This window comes from Oryzias melastigma, linkage group LG3 (assembly GCF_002922805.2).
Source record: "Oryzias melastigma strain HK-1 linkage group LG3, ASM292280v2, whole genome shotgun sequence".
NCBI lineage: Eukaryota > Metazoa > Chordata > Actinopteri > Beloniformes > Adrianichthyidae > Oryzias > Oryzias melastigma.
In genome coordinates, this window is record NC_050514.1 from 24,206,390 (window position 1) to 24,226,681 (window position 20,292).

The 20,292-nt window shown below is 38.4% G+C and overlaps 1 protein-coding gene across 7 annotated transcripts in view; it reads right to left on the bottom strand.

Moving 5' to 3' along the window:
• The window catches only part of myo5aa (myosin VAa), a 54,360-nt gene that overhangs the window by 16,544 nt on the left and 17,524 nt on the right, over window positions 1-20,292 (bottom strand). For all 7 annotated transcript variants that reach the window (XM_024295158.2, XM_024295157.2, XM_024295161.2 and 4 more), the window contains 19 exons: window positions 18,135-18,291; window positions 15,790-15,933; window positions 12,871-12,952; window positions 10,966-11,073; window positions 10,748-10,854; window positions 9,866-10,131; window positions 8,735-8,816; window positions 8,506-8,646; window positions 6,901-7,026; window positions 6,442-6,525; window positions 4,143-4,298; window positions 3,876-3,973; window positions 3,298-3,384; window positions 3,039-3,147; window positions 2,751-2,962; window positions 2,506-2,662; window positions 2,182-2,421; window positions 1,847-2,095; window positions 1,136-1,229 (listed from right to left, as the gene is read on the bottom strand). In XM_024295158.2, coding sequence (XP_024150926.1) covers window positions 1,136-1,229; window positions 1,847-2,095; window positions 2,182-2,421; window positions 2,506-2,662; window positions 2,751-2,962; window positions 3,039-3,147; window positions 3,298-3,384; window positions 3,876-3,973; window positions 4,143-4,298; window positions 6,442-6,525; window positions 6,901-7,026; window positions 8,506-8,646; window positions 8,735-8,816; window positions 9,866-10,131; window positions 10,748-10,854; window positions 10,966-11,073; window positions 12,871-12,952; window positions 15,790-15,933; window positions 18,135-18,291 — 2,699 coding nt within the window. The remainder of the gene's footprint in view (window positions 1-1,135; window positions 1,230-1,846; window positions 2,096-2,181; window positions 2,422-2,505; window positions 2,663-2,750; window positions 2,963-3,038; window positions 3,148-3,297; window positions 3,385-3,875; window positions 3,974-4,142; window positions 4,299-6,441; window positions 6,526-6,900; window positions 7,027-8,505; window positions 8,647-8,734; window positions 8,817-9,865; window positions 10,132-10,747; window positions 10,855-10,965; window positions 11,074-12,870; window positions 12,953-15,789; window positions 15,934-18,134; window positions 18,292-20,292) is intronic.

Here is a 20,292-nt window from a genome sequence, read left to right on the forward strand (position 1 = left end):
TATGCAATGAAGCAATTAAAGAAACCACCTTCTGCAAAACTGCAATCAAACGTATTTCCGCAGGAAATGCAATTTTCTCTAGTTGTCATTTGTTAATCCTTTATAAAATATTTGTTAACATTAGCTCTACAAATGCCTTGTAAGTTAATAACAAGATCACAATCAGTACACTTGTTAACAGTTTGAGTGTTTCGCAGCCCGCCAATCTAAAGCGTATTAATCTTCACAAACCATTCATAAACCACATGTAAGGGATCAAGCAGCTCAATACCACACTACTAATGCTTCTGTTAAAGTTGTAAAGTTTATCTTTCAGATTCTATTCTTTGTGGCAAAAAAATAAAAAAATAGCCCACACTGTAGGAGGCTGCAGAACACTCAAAGTGTTGAAGGTTCTCATTCATCCAGGTGGCGTACGCTTGAGGTCTAGTCATCCAGTTACCACTCAAACTGTTCACAAGGACATTTTAAACCATTTTTCAAACCCTTAACGCCCACCGCCTCATTCTTGCGTCTGCATTCCTTCAGTCCCGATCATTTACTTTCTATATGTACCCAAGAACCTTTTTCAAGCATTAGTTTCTCGTAGGACGTGTCAGAGGCGGAGCACCATCCTGTTCTTGGGTCCAAAGTCCATCTTGAACTGGATCGCCTTTTTTTTTTTTTTTTGCTGATAATCTTGCAAAAATATTCCAATATTAAGTAAGTTGCGCAAAGGAAAAAAATATGTACATGCTCGTTGATTACTTGTCTCACTACCACGAAGCAGTAGAGTATTTATGATTAATATATTTAACATTGTGTTATCTTATGATCCAAGCCTTACATTGACGTGTTATCCATACCATGATAAAGGTGGAGAAAGGTGGACAGGATAATGGTAATAAAAGTTAATAAACTAATGTGAATAAATATTTTATAAAGGATTATCAAATGTTAATAAATGTCTTCATGAGCAGTTTATTTGAACTTGTAAGTCATGTATAAGACACCTACTAATGAAAATACATTTATAAACAGCTTAATACTACATTATTAGAAGTTTATTAAGGAATGTTATCATAAAGTGGTACCAAATATTGTGCAGAAAAAAAAGAAAGGAATTAGTGATGCTACATGACGCAGGGAGACGTACCCGTCATCTGCTGACTCTGTTCCTGAATCATCCTGTTCAAGTCGTCCTTCTCCTTCTTCAGCGTTCCGTTCTGATCCTTCAGCTCCGAAACCATCTGACCACAAAAGAAACACTTTAAATCTGGGATGTGTCAGTTCAAACTCTCTCCGTATAAATAACTGAAGGCCACACACCTCGTTCACACACACCTTCTATTTACACTTACATGTAAATATGTTTATTACTAACACTACAGTCTAAAACATTTGTAGGAGAGGGCAGGAACAGAGTCATTTATAAATTAGATTTTTTTTTTTTTTATGCTGTGGTAAACATTGATGGGAGAAGCTAAATGAAGGTCACAGCACTCTACCCACTAACAAAAGTTGCTCTCCGTTGCTCACCTGACCCGGGGCAACTTTGCCCTCTGAGCCCCCCATGAGCCCCTTCCCCCCTTGTTTGATGTGGACCCTAAATTAGTGAAAAACTGTTTTCCTTAAATCGAAAAAAAACAATCTGACAAAAACAAGTAGGAAAAGTCTGAGAACTTCTACTAAATAAGCACTACTTCATCTTTAACTTAAACTAAGAACCTGTGAAAAGAAGTCAATTATTTACACTTTGATTGAAAATGTATTCACATTACACAATTTGCTAAACAAATGTTTCAACAAGTTTTAGGAAGCCCACTAAAGACCAATGTGCAGATGCTCTTTGTGGATGTCGTGCTACCTTCTCCATTTCGACCCTGTAGGTCTGCGCCCAGTCCTCGATGGTCTTCTTCTCCTGCTGTGTGGTGCTCAGCTCCTTCTTCAGCCTCTCCAGCTCCTCCAGCAGGGATGACACCTGGTTGGTTTTGTTCCTGGCGTCTTCCTCTGCGCCTCGCAGCCGGTTCAGCTCACTGCGCATCCGCTCACTTTCAGTTGAGTAGGAGCTCTCCAAGCTCACCAGCTTCTCATTAATCAACCGATTGTCTTTATGCTGATGTATAAAAAAAACAAAAAAAACTTTGATTAAAAACAGAAAAAGAAGCAGTGATGATGACATTTTGGAGATTAGGATGTCACCTGCTCGTCAATCTTCCTCTGCAGTTGCATGATCTTGTTCTCCATGCCTTTGTTGAGCTTCTTGAAGTGTTCGACTGATCGAGCCTCAATCTTCAGCTTCTTCAGCTCCCGCTTGGCTCTCATCCTACGAATGCAGCACTGCAGGTAGACGATGGCCTCCAGGCAGCGCTTGTACCAGCACCGGGCCAACCAGCCCCGAATGAACTTCTGGATTATAACTGCCTTGTGTTCTCGCAAAAGCTGAAGAGACAATGAGACTTTTAAGCAAGTTATTTAAACCGCTTCCTAACACATTATCAAGTGATTTTTTTTGTGTGATCTTACCGCCTGGTACTTCTGCCGGGCCATGTAAGCCCTGAGTATGGTCTGCATGGCCAGGGCAGCAGCCTGCTTCTGCCTGTAGCGTTTCCTCTCCACACACATCCTCTGGTACTTCTGGATGATGGTAGCTGCCTGAGTGCGACGCATGAACTTAGCCAAACTGAAAGAAGCACAAATTTGTTTTTATGATTTCAGTGTAACTTGTAACAAAAATGTTAAGAATTTTGTGTTGTGATGCGGCTACTAACCAGCGGGCCTGGTATCCTCGGGTGAACCTCTGAATGGTGATTGCGGCACTGCGCTTGCGCAGATACTTCTTGCGGGCCAGCCAGCAGCGGATGGTTTTCTGGATGCGGATACATGCGGCGCGCAGCTTGTCTGCCCTCAGCTTCTCCAGGTAAGCCACCTGGCCAGCCCTGAAGAAGATTTTGGTCTTTCCAAACTGGTACTTGTCCTTGTCCTAAAGGTTTAACAAACACAGATGAGAGGAACAGAAAGACTTTAAAAAATATTTTTAAAAAAAGCAGCTCTCTGACCTGCACTAGTTTTTCCAGAACGTTCCGGCAGGTCATCTTCTTGTCTGCGAGAACGTCCTTTTGTTTCATCAGTACTCTGTAGCGGCTGAAGAACTCCTGGTACGTCCATCTGAGATGCAAAAAAAAATGTTTAGAAAACCGAAAATTTTGTCTACTTTTCTCTTTTTATGCCCAATAACGCTGAGGTGAATTTACAGTCAAGTGTTTGGTGAAAAAGAATCCAAAAGCTTGCAGCCTTATTCCAGAGCTGCATCAGTACCTGGACGGGAATCCTGCAGCAGAAATGCGAATAGTTTCCAGGACACCGCACGCTCTGAGCTGCTGCACCGCACGCTTGGGGTCAAAGCTGCCAACAGCACCAGATCACAGTCAACATGGACATCATTGAAAGTGTGTGAGGAGATTCAGTTTCTTGTAGTTCCATTTCAAGAACAGACGTCAACAAAACTCAAGGATATAAAGCTCTGAACATTCTCAATCAACTATGTGGTTTTATTAAATTACAGATACGTTTTGACAGAAATAAAATCCTAAAAAAACTAATCTCATTAAGCAGTCAGAAATATGAACTGATGTGATCATTGATTTACTCCAGCTTTGTTGGATAACTGTTTTATTATGTTGGGTATTAAAGTGAAAACTTCCATAAATGATAATCCATGTGGGGAAAATCTAGCTTACAGCAGCAAAAAAACAGAAAGTAGAAACACTGGCAAACATCTTGTATTTTTAATGCATTTGCTTTAAAAACTTTCGTTTAGGTTTAGCATGAACAATTTCCTACAGTTTTTGCAAATAAAAAGAAGCGATGCCGACACATGGACAGAGAGGACTTACGAGAAGGCCAGCTTAAAGTCGTTGGGTTTGATGCAGCGGACGTAGTGCGGAGTGGTCGCGTTCAAAGTCTCCATCAGCATTTGCAGAGAATTACGAAACTATGAAAAACAGAACAAAAATCCTCAGCTTTAATTTTTAACACAATAAAACTGAGCAGCACCAAACTCCAATTTACAAGCAATACGACCTATTTTACAGCCAAATGCCAATCTGCTGATGAAGTGCAGGGACATCTGTCATGTTTCTGCTCCAGGAGCTCATCCTCACCTGACAGCCGACAGTCTTCTTGTGCTCCTTGCTGCTGGTGTCCCGACCCTTGTCTGGTTTGATGCTGAGGCGGGTGCGGCCTCCGGTGCCGGGGGTCTGACCCGTGGGGCTGGTTGCCTTCTCCTCGTCTCGGAAGAGCTCCACCAAAAGGTCAAACTGGGAAAGGCACCCCACATGTCGTCAAACAGAGAAACAGATACAATGTGGTTTTACAAATCTAATACCGATAAAGAAATATAACTGTTTTCTTTCTTGATCAATAAGAATCAGATAATTCACTTTAGATTACATATAAAAAAAGCAATCTCATAGAAAACGCTTTTTTTAAATGATTTTAAATCTTTTACTGGTCAAAAATGTAGTTTTAAAACAACCATATTAAAACTGCTGCAGAAATTAATTTTAAACATCTCTTACATTCATAAATGAATAGAAATGTGACATTTAAATAACAGAAAAAATGTGAGTAGATCGATAAACTTAATTTGTTAGTGTTAAGCAACTCATTCACAGTCAGTTTTTCAAAACAAATAAAAAGTTATTTAGTCATTTATGGAAGAGACCATATATGACAGTATGGTATTGTGTTACCATACTGCTGCTTCAGGAACAATGCACACACATCAGTCGTGTTGCATGTATAACCTGAAGGTGAATGAGGAGGAGGAGGCTGTGTCATGTGTGCAGCTTCAGGCCCTCCAGCTGTGTTCACAGAAATGCCATGCTGGGTTTCAAACCAGCATCATTAAGCAGGCTGCTCTCAGCATCATTTTCCTTTGTTTCTCATTGTTCTTCTGAAGCCCCTTTTTCCTCCCCCTGTTCCTTTGGTGGTCCCCATGCAGCAAACAAAGGCACAGTCACACCAACACAACTTCAAACTCCTCTGTGTTAGCTTGTAAGAACTCAGACAAATGAAGAGAAAGATGAATGAAGAGCTAAAGGCGGACCGGCGTCGAGAGAACGCCACTGTTTACCTTCTGCTGGCAGGGAAGGTTGTCATGATGAGGACACAACCCAACATACATGGACAACATACAGAGACACAATCAAACAAACACAATGGCATTAAAATGGAAAAATCAACAGAAACCCAAACATAAAAAATGATGAAAACCCCCATCCAAGCGATGAATGTAGAGGAAACAAGTGGGAAAAAAAAGCATGCTGATGATGCTTAAAGGCTAAAAATAAAGAAAACAGGACCCTGTTCAAAACAGATTTCTACTGACTTTCAAGCATTCATGTCCATAGTGGAGAAATGAACAGAGTTTGCTTTATCTGCTGCAATCAGATTAGAAATGCTGAATTGCAGGGCATCAGGGGAAATCACTGCATCAGACGCTCATTAAAGCATCCCACTGATCAGATGTGCAAGCAGAAGTCAGCAGAGATGCAGACTCATGGGCTTTGTAGTTCATGATGCAGAGGGAGATCAGAAAACCTCCGTCCACATCCATCCTGGATTCAGCAAAACAGGCTACAGTTTTCAGCACAAAGTAAGAGTTAAACTGCAGGTTTCTGTGTGAAACTGAGGACTGTCAACACATCTGTCGTCATGTGAATATATAATCTGATGCTTCATTTTGAAGAAGGCTAAAAAGAAACCTCATTATGCTAAATCTCATGAGCCAATTATCGCTTAATCCTAATTGTCAGAGTCCATGAGAGAGAGTGTGTGTGTCAAAATGTTTGTGTACATTAGGAGGTCCTGCTAGAGGTCAGAGCATGGATCTGCATTTAACTCGTAACCCAATTCTGATGTTGAGTCTTCAAAAGAACAGTTGAAGGTCAGTGTGAGTATTTTTGGCTAAAACCTTTGTCTCTTGTTCTCTGTATATTTATACACACATCAGTGTGTGACTGTAGACAAGGTTTTGATTAATTTAATCCTGTTAGTCTGTTTTAAGATGATGTGCCTTCAATCATTTTTTTTATTTTTGGAGATTAAATGACACACTTTAACTCTGGTGTTTGTAACTAATTCAGACTTCACAGCATATGTATTTGGCAAAAAAAATAGTGTTAGTGAATGTTTATGGGAGCTAATACACTAATTTAGAGAAAAATATAAAAATCTGTTTCTTAAAGCCTTTTACTCTGGACTAATCTCTCATTATTATAACTATATTCAATATTTTATGTATAACAAACAATTTTTGAACTGAATCTCCTAGATAATAATGTCATTGCACTCATTTGGCCACTAGAGGGAGCTGCTACACTCAGTTTAACAATATTTTTTTGTTATTAGCTCAGAGGAGCGATGCAGGAATGTAAAGATATGTGTTGTGGATCTCACCTTGCTAGCCTTCAGCACATTGATCTGTTCTGCATTGACAGTGTCCTTGTTTTTCTCCAGGAAGCCATCACACTGGTATTCCACCTGAACAGCAACAGCGTAGCAGTCATTATAGGGAACAGAGATATAGTTTTAATTTTCAATATTTGAGTGAAACGGAAGGAAAACTTCTTAAAAACACACCCAGTTCTATCACTGCTGCAAACAGGTGGAAAATCTCACTGTCTCACATTAAAGACCATTCAAAGATCCTGCACAGCAAAATTAACTGAAAATGTAACTATTTGTAAAAGACAAAAATGATCTTCTTGACGGCTATTTAAAAAGTTCTGCCTGTTCAATGGAACCATTTAGTCCAACGAGCAAATAAACCCATTCATGCTTCAAGAGAAAAGCATTGATACCATTTGTCAGCTTGATACTCTGTTTGGACAGAAGGAACACTTGTGACCAGCCCACCTTATCAGCGAAATGTTGGATGATGAAGGCGCGGTTGGACATGCGTGGCTTCTCGAAGAGAGAACATGTCTTCAGGTGGGTGTTGTACAGCTTCTGCGCCCATGAATCATCAGAACCCTTAGGCATCTGGTTTAGAAGAAAGGAGTGAAAAGGATCAAGAGAAATACAGGAAAAGTAGATTTATTTTCTTAGAAACACAAACTTAATGATAGCAGGGATGATTAGTGAGACGAAATCGATGTTTTTTTTTTCCCACCACTTTATGTTTACAGACTAGTTGCGTTCCTGCAAAGGTGCCAGTTCCTCCTCAAATGTCAACAGTTTCAAAGAAACTTTGCAAAAGTTGAGAGATAAGATGGTTTTTAGTGTCACTAAGAAAAAAAGAACACAGTTTCTATTGAGCAGGAAATCTTAAGTATACATGTAAATGGAAGTGATGTAAGCAGATTGACAAAAGCACAAAACCAAACAGTAGAGAAGAATGGATGTGAAGGAAAAGCCCACAACCTGATGAACTTTGATAATCATTCATGGGAACATTTTTCCACCTACAGCACAGATAAGTCAATTTTATGAAATGTATATAAAACTAGTATTTTAAAAATAATAAACGGGAATCCACCATTTAAGCAACATTATTAGCAGCATCTTTGAACATTTAAATCAGCTTGTCTATAAAGTCACACATGGTTCAGCCCCCACCACCACTGAATGATTTCCTTCAGCAGAAATCATTCAGATGCTCCTCCAGAGTAACTCGGGTTGTTGTTAGAGGTGTCTGTGAGGTCCCATTTATACAAACTTATTTCTCACTCAATGTATTGTCATTCCAGGGCTCCACCTTCTGGAATAGAATACCAATAATAATAAGAGAAAGTGCAAATTTTTTCATTTTTAGGAAAAATTGTGGCTTTTGGCGTCTCAAATTTGCAATCACAAATGACTAAAAAATAAAAAAATTTTATTACAAAGCAAGCTCTAATTTTAAAAATGGTTTATCGGTTCAAATCTTATTGTGTATTTAATTTATATTTTAACTGTGTTTTATAATTTAATGTGTACCATCTTTCTCTTAAACTCTGTTTCCAGATGGAATTAGCCTGCAGCTGTAATCTGACATGTTTATGTTTGTTTTAATGTTCATTAATATGCATTTTCCCTTTCTGAATAAAGTTAATTAATAATCATTTAACTTTACACAGCCAGTTGCTGAATACTATGCATTATATTAACGCGTTTGGGAAAACTGTCACAATAAATCCATATTTGGAGTAAAGACTCCTGGTTCATGTCTGAAAACCTTTTAAGTCAAAGGCTCTTCTTCTGTTTCCTCACTGGCTCTTTTCTGGGAATAGAAACTTTTCAATAACTTTGCTAGCTTGAGGGTTTCAATTTAACGAGATGGATGGTGGATGGATTTTTAACACATGACCGAGAGTCTTGAATATGTGGCCAGAATGAGTAATATGGTGGGGAGAATCCAGTAGTTTTCCAGAATAAAGCTTCCATCAGGATCAGATAATATATAAAACAGAAAAATGTGGGTTGTGTTTTTTTCTCTGTGACTTTATATTCTTTAAATGTTTTCCAAATGCTGACTCTCACCTTGCATTCCTCGTCCAGCAGGTCCAGGATGCCCATCTTTGCTTCAATGAGGTTGATGCAGGGCTGATTGTCGTAGAAGTCGATCAGAGTCCAGGGGATTTGCTCCTTCATGTACTCCTCCTGCTCCAGCTTGAACACATGCTGGACAAACACAAACACAGATTTGGGTTCCTCCACAAGTTGAGAGGATTTTCACACATTTGACGTGCATTAAAATGTAAAAACTCACCATGTTGAACTGCTGCTGGAGTTTTTCATTGGCGTAGTTGATACAGAACTGCTCAAAACTGTTAATTTCAAATGTTTCAAACCTTGAGGGGAAAAAAAGAACAAAAAAAGGCAAATTAACACCTTCTTGTTCACTGTGTTTTTATTCCAACATATATTTTTTTATTAAATTCAAGAGTGATAAATTATGAATTTCTTTTAAGAAATATTCCACAGAGAAATGGAGAATCAGCTTTGCTGTTAGATGCAAAAATGTAAATGAAACAAAGTAAAAATAAAACATTTTAACATCAGTATTTTTTTTTTATTTCCAACTGGGGGAATCACACACTAGGAAGCGATAAGAAACCAGGAATTTTAACAAGCAGCAACTTTTAAAAATGTTACACAATCTATTCTGAACTTTTTTTCTTCTTCCACGCAAAGATCTGGAACTGTTTCAGTGGCTATGATGATTTATGATCAATCTGTTACTCAGTTGAATCCATTCTGCCAAGAATGTGCTGTGAGCTCAAGATGGGTTCTAACCAGAAGAGTTTGGAATATTTGACCAGATTAAGCTAAGAACGATTACTTCAACTGTGTTTAACATGGAGCCTATAATTAAAACCGTGGCTTTCCACAACACTTTACTAGATAGTTAAGGAAAAAGAAGTACAGAGTAAAGTCAAACACAGAGTTAAGTACAAATGTCTCAACTTTTGAGACATTTGACCTTTTGTACAAATCCTGTCGTCTTTTTTCTTTCAGTACATTCTGTTTCTCACCTGCAGCTGTGTCAGGGTCAAGCCTGAGCAACAGTTTAAGTGATGCACACAAGCATCACCGTAAACATGTGGTTTAAAAGTGTAAGTTCAATGTTCGGTTAGGATTTAAATGACACATCACAGATTTACATCAAACTGTCCAATGTATCCAACTTTACATGAGGTCCCAACTCATGACTGTAAATCATGCACTCCCTGCACCTTAATGAGGGACATTCCCAGAACTGTTCATTACTAGCAGTAGAATAAAAAAAAAAAAAAAAGACTGTTTTACATTAAACCTGATATATTACTCAATCAAGATTTAAAGGAATATCATATTTCTAAGTGTGAGCAATTTCTAACAGCCACTTTTGTAGACGTACCCGTAGATGTCGAGGACTCCAATGAAAGAGTGCTGCTTCACATTAGTGACCAAAGCCTTATTGACATGCTCTACAATCCAGTTGAAGAGCTTGGCGTAGATGTGTTTGGAGAGGGCATCGCGAGCGTTGGTGGCTTGAAGGCGAGGAAGAGGCTTGACGTAAGTCTCGTTGGCCGTTTTCAGCTTCCTGTGGCACAGCCACTGGGACATGTCCTGGTAGGTTACGCCAACCAGCTCGCAAAAAGCCGTCAGGTGCCGATTGTTGGGCTAGAACAAAAGAGATCTGTTCATTAATAAGCCTAAAAGAACAGGATTTTGAAGAACTGCAACGTGTATTTTTGCCTTTTTTTTTATTACAACAAAAATATCAAGTTAAAGACCCACAACGATCATATCTTTAGATCTATTCTAAAAGCGCCCTAGTTGTCTTTTAATTATGATTATGCAGTTTTTAGCCAAAATTTAAAAAAAAGGTTTATTTTCTAGAACATAGTTAGTTCTAGAACATATTAGAGCTTTCCAACTGTGCAGTTTTGAGCCAGAAGAAAGCTTGGATAAGGAAAAAGAAGACAAACACAGATCTGGATGTCTACAGGTGCATGCATCAGACTGAAGCAGTGCCGGAATCTTGTGGCCCGCCCAGAAGATTTAATAAATAAGCTCTTTTTCCTGAATCACCAACATTTTAATAAAAGAAATACTAAATTTTACTCATTTTTAAGCTTAATTTTCTTTATATACGTCTCCCATCATAAGAAAATGCCACAAGAAAATTATAAAAACACCAAAAACATGATTTTCCTCTGAGTTGGTTTTTAATAAACTTTTGTCTACAAACTAATACCCTCCCCCTTTCTCCCTGCAATGAAAAGTTTATCCTTACAGCAATAAGACTGCTGTCTGCATCTCTGTCTTTTATCTCCACATTCCCTAGATGGAGAATAGCAGCCAAAACTTGGAACAAGCCCATCTGATACGACTCATTAATGCCTGAGAACGACAAACAAAACACAACGTATGGATTCATTTAACATTAGAACAATAAAATGAACAGTTAAGCGTATCAAAATTCTGAAAAATCAAAATCTGCATTTTATCTACCGAGCAGTGTGAAGGCATGACGAGTGGTGCAAAGCTCCTTGGTGTCATCCACACCTTCAATAACGGGGCTGCGACCCTGTCGGGTGTACAGGAAGTCATTTGCACTACCTGAGGGAGAAAAAAATAGTTTATAGATTCACATGCATGGGGAGTTTAAAGTCAAACACTAAAAATCATAGACAGTCACAGCTAAAGGTTTGAACAGCAGTTGTTTTTACTGTTAGACTGGGTCAGAAATGTTCTGCAGCTTTACAAACTCCAAGTTTGTCTCTCAAACCCTGACTGACCCGAGCACTCACATCTGCTCAGTGAACATTCACTGTCGGAGACCGCGTGAGAGGCCCAGGTTCTCAGAAGTCTAACTTATCAAAGGCACTTTTATATGAGAACTCTGCTAATCCCAACTTTTTACAATCGGCTTCTTTATACACATTTAACTCTGAATTAGGGTATGGCCTGTTGCCTGGCAACAGGAGGCACTAGCATTACTGTGACAACCACTCTATTAACAGGGCCAGGAAGTCAGCATGAGAGGAAAAGACAGCAGCTGTGTGTGTGTGTGTCGTCAACAGAGAGGCTGTAAATGAGGGTGGCAGCAGAAAATGCTTGTGTGAGCGTGAATGTGCGCTCATGACCAAGATGAGCAGGTGCAGTTCCACAATGGGAGCACTCTCTATGAGATCCTGTTCCACCAGCGAGAAGGAGCAACAGATTCATGTAAAAAGGTGCAATAAATCACTGATAGCTGGATCAGGACTAATTTGTCAATTTTAGCAATTAAAAAGTAAAAAAAGATATTGTTACGGATGGTATATAAAGCTGCCTTTACAGATGGTATAAAATGTGTGTAAACAAAATTTGACCTTAAATTGGCAAAATTCAAGGAAAAATAACATCATATTACCATCAGTGGGAACATTTTATAATATAGCTGTTATTATGTCCCCTAAATTAATCAATTTCTCTATTATCCATATACATTTTCATTAAGGTGAATTACATATTCCTAAATACTTGAATTTCCACTCTAACTATATATATCAATTATAAAATCATTCATGGTCTTTTAATTATGATTATTTGGTTTTAGCAAAAAAATCCACAGCAGGAATTCGTTAGAAATCTGCCTCTGGTTTGTGGGTGGCACCGTTTGCACAAAAGTTTGTTTAATTTCCCATCAGCCTTGTGTTTACACTCCCTTCCACAAGCTTATAGCACCTCACAAGCCCAAGCTAACATTAGCTCAGCTATCTAGGAGTTCTGGAGCTATCAAGCCGTACAGCTTGCCAGCTACAGATGCAAGATCAGAGGACGAAAATCAAGACGTTACTGGATCTATTTGTCTGCAAGTGGATGCATTAGAGCTGGAGTGGAGAAGAGGAATTTTGACCCGCTTATGGCAGTAGCTGCGTCACAAACATGAGCTTCTTTAAACTTCAGGGTTTCATCTGCTCCTGATTTGAATAAAGAATACTCAGAAACAGTTTTAATTCTAAATTGTTTTATATCCTCCATTATGAGAAAACTGCTACAAGAACATGTTAAAAAACACCCAAAATACGATTTACATTGGAGTGGATCTTTAATATTTTAGTTTTCATAAGCTTTTTTCCTCCAGTGACTTTGGATAAAGGGTATATTTTACTAACACAGTAACCTTTTTGACAAATTCTTGTAATCTCCTAAAATAGATTAACTAAAAAGTCAGGCTGCATCAGCGGAAACCCTTGTCTCTGCGTGACGAAAACCAGTTATTTATAGAAACATGTGATAACCCAGATCAAAAAGAGCTTCATTATATCATCAAGTTCCATTCACGATAAATTCAAATGTTAAGATCTTACTCCAATTGTTCACAAAGTTGTAACGTGTTGATGGATAGAGCTAAAACGATGAGTGACTTACTGAGTCTGAGGTTCTTGAACTCGGGTAAATGTGCGGAAGCACAGAGCTGATAAAAGACATGATAATTCCTCTCCTCGTCAGCCTATAAGAAAGGAGACAGACCAAAGAGATGTAAGAGGATTGATAAAAAACACAAAAAACCTGTCGGAAAATGACACACTCAAGTGTACACTATATTTTAGATACATTTGTACAGATTTTTAGTTAATTCTACATTTGATTTATAATTAAAAAAGACTGTCAGCAAAAAGATTTAGGGGTAAAACCTTGGAGCTTAGCTTAAGGGCATGAGAACAGATTTAAAGGAAATAGAAAACTTGACACACCTAAAATAAAGCACACGTGTTTCTGCAGTTCAGGTATGACAGTGAACAGGCTTTTTTTTTCTCAAAATCTCAAACCTTATCTACTGACAATGCCAATAAAAAAGATTAGTGAAAAGAAAAACAGCAATTTCTGTGACAAATTGAGTGAAAAATGTGGATTTCTGAACACCTGAAGTCTGTTACCTTTGTCCCACATTCAAGAGGCAACACCCTTTCATACTGGCATGCATGCATGCACACAACACTTACAGGAATCAGCTGTGGGAATGCTAGACAGAAGTTTTTTTTTTTTCTTGACTAACATCCTCATTTCTCTTTACGGCAAAGTGTGTGTGTGTGTGTGTGTGTGTAATGTGAACACCTGCAAAGATAAAAGTAGTCTAATCGTTTTTAAAGTGAGCCTAGAAGCTCACATGCTGAACATGTGCAGGTGTCATCTGACATGTCTGAGAAAAATAAAAGGAGCCTTAGATTTTTTTTTCAGAATATCAGTAAAAACAACAACTGAAAAAAAGGGACACAATAAAAAAATAACTGAATATATTAAAACAAGCTCTCATTTGACTTGCACTGATTTAAGAGAAGTTATCACAGTTTAATACACAGTACTGTTAAAATGGGTGGAAGAAGGTTCAAGGATGGGTTCAGTTTATTTTCTGTCTCAAAGTTTTTTTAAAATGTCCACCAGATAGGTTAGCTCACCATATACTCTTGTGTTTCTGTACAGAAGTCAGTACATTTTCAGAGTATTGTGCATCTACTCTGACATAAAGCATTTTTAATGACTGTAGCCAAATCCCAGAGAGTTCCTTATATTGCCAGAACCTAAACCGACAGGCTCAACTGACTTATCCTGCAAGAGGATGCTCAGCAGACCTTTCAGGAAATTCTCTTTATTTAGGCTCACAAGAAGCAACAATGTTCTGGAGCAGTAAATCCTCATAAACAGGTGGAGCAACATTTTACCACAGAGGATTCATACACAAGAGTTCCAATGTCTACAAACTTTGGAAGAAAACTATTCAAGAGATCTGTTCTTTTCCAAATAAAGCTAAACATTCAAATGATCTGTTAAGGAAGATTACTATGTGTGTTCATTGTGAATCCTGCAGTCCATGCACAGAGGGCAAAAAAAGTATTTGACAGACGCCAATTCTGCAATTTCCATCATGTAAAAAGATGAGAAGTCTGTAATGTTCCTTAAAAATACACTTCAACTAAGAAACAGAATGCAAAAAAGAATTTAGAAAAATCACATTGTATGATTTTTAAAGTTGATATGTATATCAGTGCAGAAACAACAACACTGTCCATCACAGACCTGTTACTACTTCTTTAAGATCTTCTGTCCCCCACGTGTCTGTATTTAATGGCACAAGTTTGAACTAGTTATATGTATAACTGATCCCTGTCTACACCCTTAAAGAGTCAGACTGCAACCTCTCCACCATTACCAAGACTGAAGAGCTGTCTAAGGACACCAGGGACAAGATTAGTCACCTGAACAAAACGGAGAAGAACCAATCTACAATACGCAAGCAGCTTGGAGAGAGAAGAGCAACTGTTGGAGAAATTATTAGAGAAGAATAAATTCAAGATCACTGACAATCTATTCCTATCTGGGGCTCCATGCAGGATCTCACCTGATGGGGCACAAAGGATTTTAGGAAAAAGTAAGAAAATGGCTCAGAACTACAGAACTGGTCAATGACTTGAAGAGGACTGGGACCACAGTAACAAAGGTTACTTTTACCTTCCATGGATTAAAATCCTGCAGTGTTCCAAAGGTCCCCTGTATAAGCCAGTATACAGTACACTACGATGTCCAGGTCTGTCTAAAGTTTCCCAGATACCATCTGGATGATCTTATTTGAACACCACTTGCTGTGATTGCATCACAAGAACACCAAACCCATTGTGAAGTATGGGGGTGAAAGCATCATGCTTTGGGGCTGCTTTTCTGCAAAGGGAGCATGATAACTAATCCGTATTAAGGAAAGAATAAATGAGTATGACAAGATTTTGGGCAAAAACATTGTTCCATTTTTAGAGTATTGGGAATGGAACATGTCTGAATCCTTCAGCATGAAAATGATCCCCAAACACATCACCCAGGCAACAAAATAGTGACCAAGTAAAAAGTACTTTAAGGTTGTCAGTCAGTTTCTGGTCCTCAATCCAATAGAGTTGAAAGATCTGAGTTGTCCAGCAATAGCACCAAAGCATCACAGCTCTTAAGGAGATCTGCATGGATGAATGGACCAAAATACAGTTTGTGAAAACCAAAAGGAAACATTTGACCTCTGCCATTGCCAACCATTATCCCAAACTATCAAGGTGAACTTTTGTTATTGAGTTGATACTTATTTTCTGCCCCATTAAACAAATATTTTATTTTAAAAAAAATCATATGTGATTTTCTGGATTCTGCTGCTTTACATTCTGTCTCACAGTTGAAGAGTGTACCTATGATCAAGGTTGCAGACTTCTTATCTTCTGAAGTGTGACAGAGGCAAATACATTTCCCCCACTGTAACAGACACTAATTAAGATACAGAATCTAATAAAGCTGTAAAAAGTAATACGAACTCACCTGAAACACCACTCGGGATTTTTCCAGAAGATATGTCCTCATGTTGGCACCAATGATGCGATAACGATTGTCAAAGCCGATCTCAATGTATTTCCCAAAGCGGCTGCTGTTGTCGTTCCTTGTTGTCTTTGCATTACCGATAGCCTGAAAAATGAACAAAAAAGACAGATCTTCTTATGGTCACTGTAGATGGCAAAGTGAGATGTTCTATATTCATTTCATCATTTGTGTTGCATCAAATGGTTTTCCTTTTCAACTGAAAGTTCCAATTCTACAGCTGGGACTCAACAAACAAGATCATCTCTAAATGTCCTACAATGAATCTGTGATACCATGGAGAGGTTTCAGTAAAGAGAAAACTTTTCTTCCTGTCAGGGTTTGGAGAATATATAAGACCTTTCTTCAAAAAGGAGGCTGTTAAAACCTCAAATGAATAAAACAACTTTATCTGTTTTTCTGTAACTGGCGTCTACTTATAAAGAGCTTTTCCATTTTGTTCAAGGCTCAAAGACTTTTACAGTCACAGTCCCATTCACACACACATTCCACCGGGAGCAATGGGAGATTCAGTCTCAACACTTGGCCGTGTAAGAGTGAGACGTGGTATTTGGCTTTTAAAATCTTGCTGAAAATGGAGTCTGATGTGAGGGGGAATATTCTGGGATGTCCACCATTTGTAAGGCCGTTCCATACGTTACCAAAAAACTCTGTTAATAAAGTGGCAGTTTACATGACTTTGAATAAAGTAATGATGTTTGGTACTGTGATGTGCTTTAACTGAAACTCCTGACAGAGATCATTTCTATTATGATGACAACGCAGTGACAGGAAATCTCTATGAGGTTAGACATAGGATTGCAACTGGCTAAAACTTGTAGATTAAGGATAAACTTTTTAGGTAAAGGTTTTAGTCAGAATAACTTAAAAATCTTGACAGATTATAATAATTTCCTTTATGGAAGAATAAACTTCAGACCTTCTGGAAATTAAGTATTTATCTGTGGCTAAAGAGCTGAAATATTTTATTTTTGTGATCAGATCAGAAGGAAGATTTTGTGTCGCATTACATATTTTATCATTGTTTGTCTGTGACCAAACTTTTGACTAAATCTGGTACAAAATATGTTTTTGGCTTTAGGTTTTTTTTCTATGATCAATGACAAAAAAATAAGAAGGGTTTTTTAACTGTATAAAAAATGTTCTCTAAGGATGTGTATTCACTTCTCAAACCAACAAGATGTAAACAACTATGATGTAGGAACTTCTAGTTTTCCACTCACTGCTTATTAGTATTTTTTTGGTACTTTTTATTCCCTCTGAGCCACTGTGCAGATATCCCCAGCAGCAGTCAGCAGTCATCCTCAGACAGACATTACAGCATTGATCAATTAACCCAACAGGAAATGTCAGCAAACGAGTGGAGCTGCTCATAAACACACATCAAAGCTACACAAGCTGCCAGCCTGAACAGAATTCGATTATCCACGAGCACAGAAGGTTCTTGCTGAGTTAGGGCCAAACACACAGTCTTTCACTGCAAACAAGGAGGCATTTAGCAGAGCAGGTATTGCAGTCTGTGTCTGCATCAGCTAAACACGTACAAGCATACATGCAAACACCTCCCTGTCAAACCCAGTCACACCCACAGCTCCGCAAAGATGGAGGGGCCATTTCAGAAAGCATGTTCAGTTCTGCTCTGCAGTGAAATGTGTTTAAGCTCCTGTGCAAGACACAGACCCTACATCACTCTGGGTGGCCTGGTTAGCCTATTGCATGGTAGCTCTGTAAGTGAATGTGGGTGTAAATTGGGACCACAAAACAGTTTGAGTCTTTGAAGAGGGTAAATAGGCACTACATAAGTATATCCCATTGACCGTTTATTTATTTCATCAGCTCATCTCTGATTACATGTGTATAAAGCAGTGGTGAAGAGAATTGGGATGTCAGCAGAGTGGCTGCGAAGGGCTGAGAGTGTGGGGGAGATGAGGAAGTGGCATATGGGAGCACTCCGTCACCTCCAATAGAAATACCAGCTCACACTAAAGCACAGAAGCTGTGACTTCACAGCAGAGAGCTGCCTGAGGCCAGCAGAAAGAAATGAGTCAAAAAGAGAGCGTGATGTTAAGCCCCAAAAATGTATCTGCAAAGTTAATAACAAGGAGAAATAATCAGACTTTGAATTTAAAGTTAAATGCCTTGATATTAAACTGGAAAAGTTCAAAAATTAAAAACGGATCTCGGTAAATAAACTAAAATCTTAACAGTGGATTCTGTATAACCTCAAAAAAATTTAGTTCAAAGAGCTTTGTTTGTGCTTTTTTAAATGACAGGACTGATATTCTTACCTCCATGATGGGGTTGGAAGCCAAAACCTTCTCCTCCACGTTTGCTTCACTGGCAGAACCACTAACTGTAGCAAAGTATCTCATGGCATATTTTGCTGATACCGTCTTTCCCGCTCCAGACTCCCCACTCACAATGATGGACTGGTTCCGTTCGTCTCTGTCATCACAGAAACAAAAGCACACCTGGCATTTACAGAGGCTGCAGTTCAGGTTCAATGTAAAGATGAAAGATTTAGGGAAGACAACTGCTTGGTAGGTGTGTTTCTTGGACTGGAGCTTGTTCAAGGCCATGTTTATTTCAGGGCAGGCTTAAGATTAAAAAGGAACTCGTTACAGCTATGACCAGGAACCGCTTAAAGCCCACCACTTACAGTGGACCAGAAGGAGATAAGCAGCGTCACAAGCCATCAGCAACCTGCAGGGTGACCACTTGCAGGCAGCACATGTGACAACACTCCTCATGTCTGTTTGTACACTGTACTCTGCAAGTCACACTCAGTCACAGCAGAGTGTGTGGTAACTTCATATATTGGTTTATCAGCTCTGTTGTCATTGCAGTCTAAGACCAGTGGGATGCAACCTAACCCCAATCTTTCCCAAAATGCACTAATAGATGGGGTAAAGTGATGGAACACTCCCAGTTAGAGGGTTCTAATGATGAAGATTTGATGGATACCAAATCCCAGTTTCTATTGATGGATTCACATCAATATGAAGAGTCTGACATGCTTAAGAAGCAAGCACCAAGTTACTATTGCCCTTTGGTCACATCCACACTACACACTACTCAAAGCAATGCGAAGTGACAGAATTTCTAAGATACACCTTTAACTGCATCTTTTGTTTCCTCTTTCAACGCCTAAAGTTGTGTTGCAGAATGAGCAAAAGTTTTTTTCATCTCTGGGTCGAGATTTTGTCTGTAGATTAGATCTCCTGCTTTCTTAATCTGGCAATCCATTTTAGACTTCAATCTGATAAAACACGATCACAACCAGAGATGCACAGTTTTGTGTCATAAGTTATGTGAAATTCACTGATCAAAGGACAATCCTACTTCCGACTTAAAAATAAATACGCTATAACCCAAAATATAAGATACTAAAACTTCGTCATGCAAGGTGTATTGCTGGTGTATTGATGTTCTTATGAGATAAGATTTAAAAACACTTGATGGTTAGATAAAGTACGTTTTGTGTAGGCGGGAAATTATATATGACTACGTATGCTTGTCTTAATGCAGTATATGCTTAAATAAAACAAAACTAAAGACATGGAGTCAAGTTGGTAAGTTACAAGAAACCCTAAACAATAAAATATACCAAGTCTTTGAAAAGCTGCATCTTTGCAACCTCCACATTGTGGTTTCTTTGTGTTACAGAGTCTCTGCTGTATGCATCGAGCTTCTATTATGGTGATTTAACAAATAGAATACAGTTTAAAATGTATTATTCTTAACGTAAATATTTTTAAGGCCAAAATTTTTATTTTTAAAATGCACAAGGAGGTCTAATAATAAATTTAGAGAAACAGAGTACAGTTTTATATATTCATAGTAATCCAGTTACTTATAACCTTCCACTTTTCTCTAAGTTCTGGAGCCCCAGGGCTTCTCAGGATTGATCTGTCAGCTGCCAAAAGCAGAGAATAAAAAAAAATCTTACAGGTTTTCTGCAACAGGGCATCAGGATAAGTATTACCTGAACAATATGTTGCAAATCATAAACAATAAGGCTTTAAAACTGTGCTACTCTAAACAAAGATACAAGCGGTTCATCTTTGCAAAGACGAAAGCAATCTGTGATGAGCAACACAGACCAGCTTAGAGTCACACGCCGGCTGATCCGTTTATAATGAGAAGCTTCTAGTAAAGAAAGCAGCTGTGGGTGTTAAAGATGACTTTCTACTAAAATAAGTGATGCAAGAAACATATGTTTATGCATCTTAATTAGAAAAAAATAATAACTGAAACCACAATGCGGTTTAGCAGAAGTGAAAAATTACAAAAATGTCTGAAGTTAATTGAAATAGTTGTCAAGTGCTCCAGGTTTGGTTTGCTTTGCTTTTCCCCGCACTTGAAGGGGATTCTGGTTTGCTTTATAAAGATGAGGCAGGATTCCACTCAGATTGTTTTTTATTTTCAGTAGTCATGTGAACAACC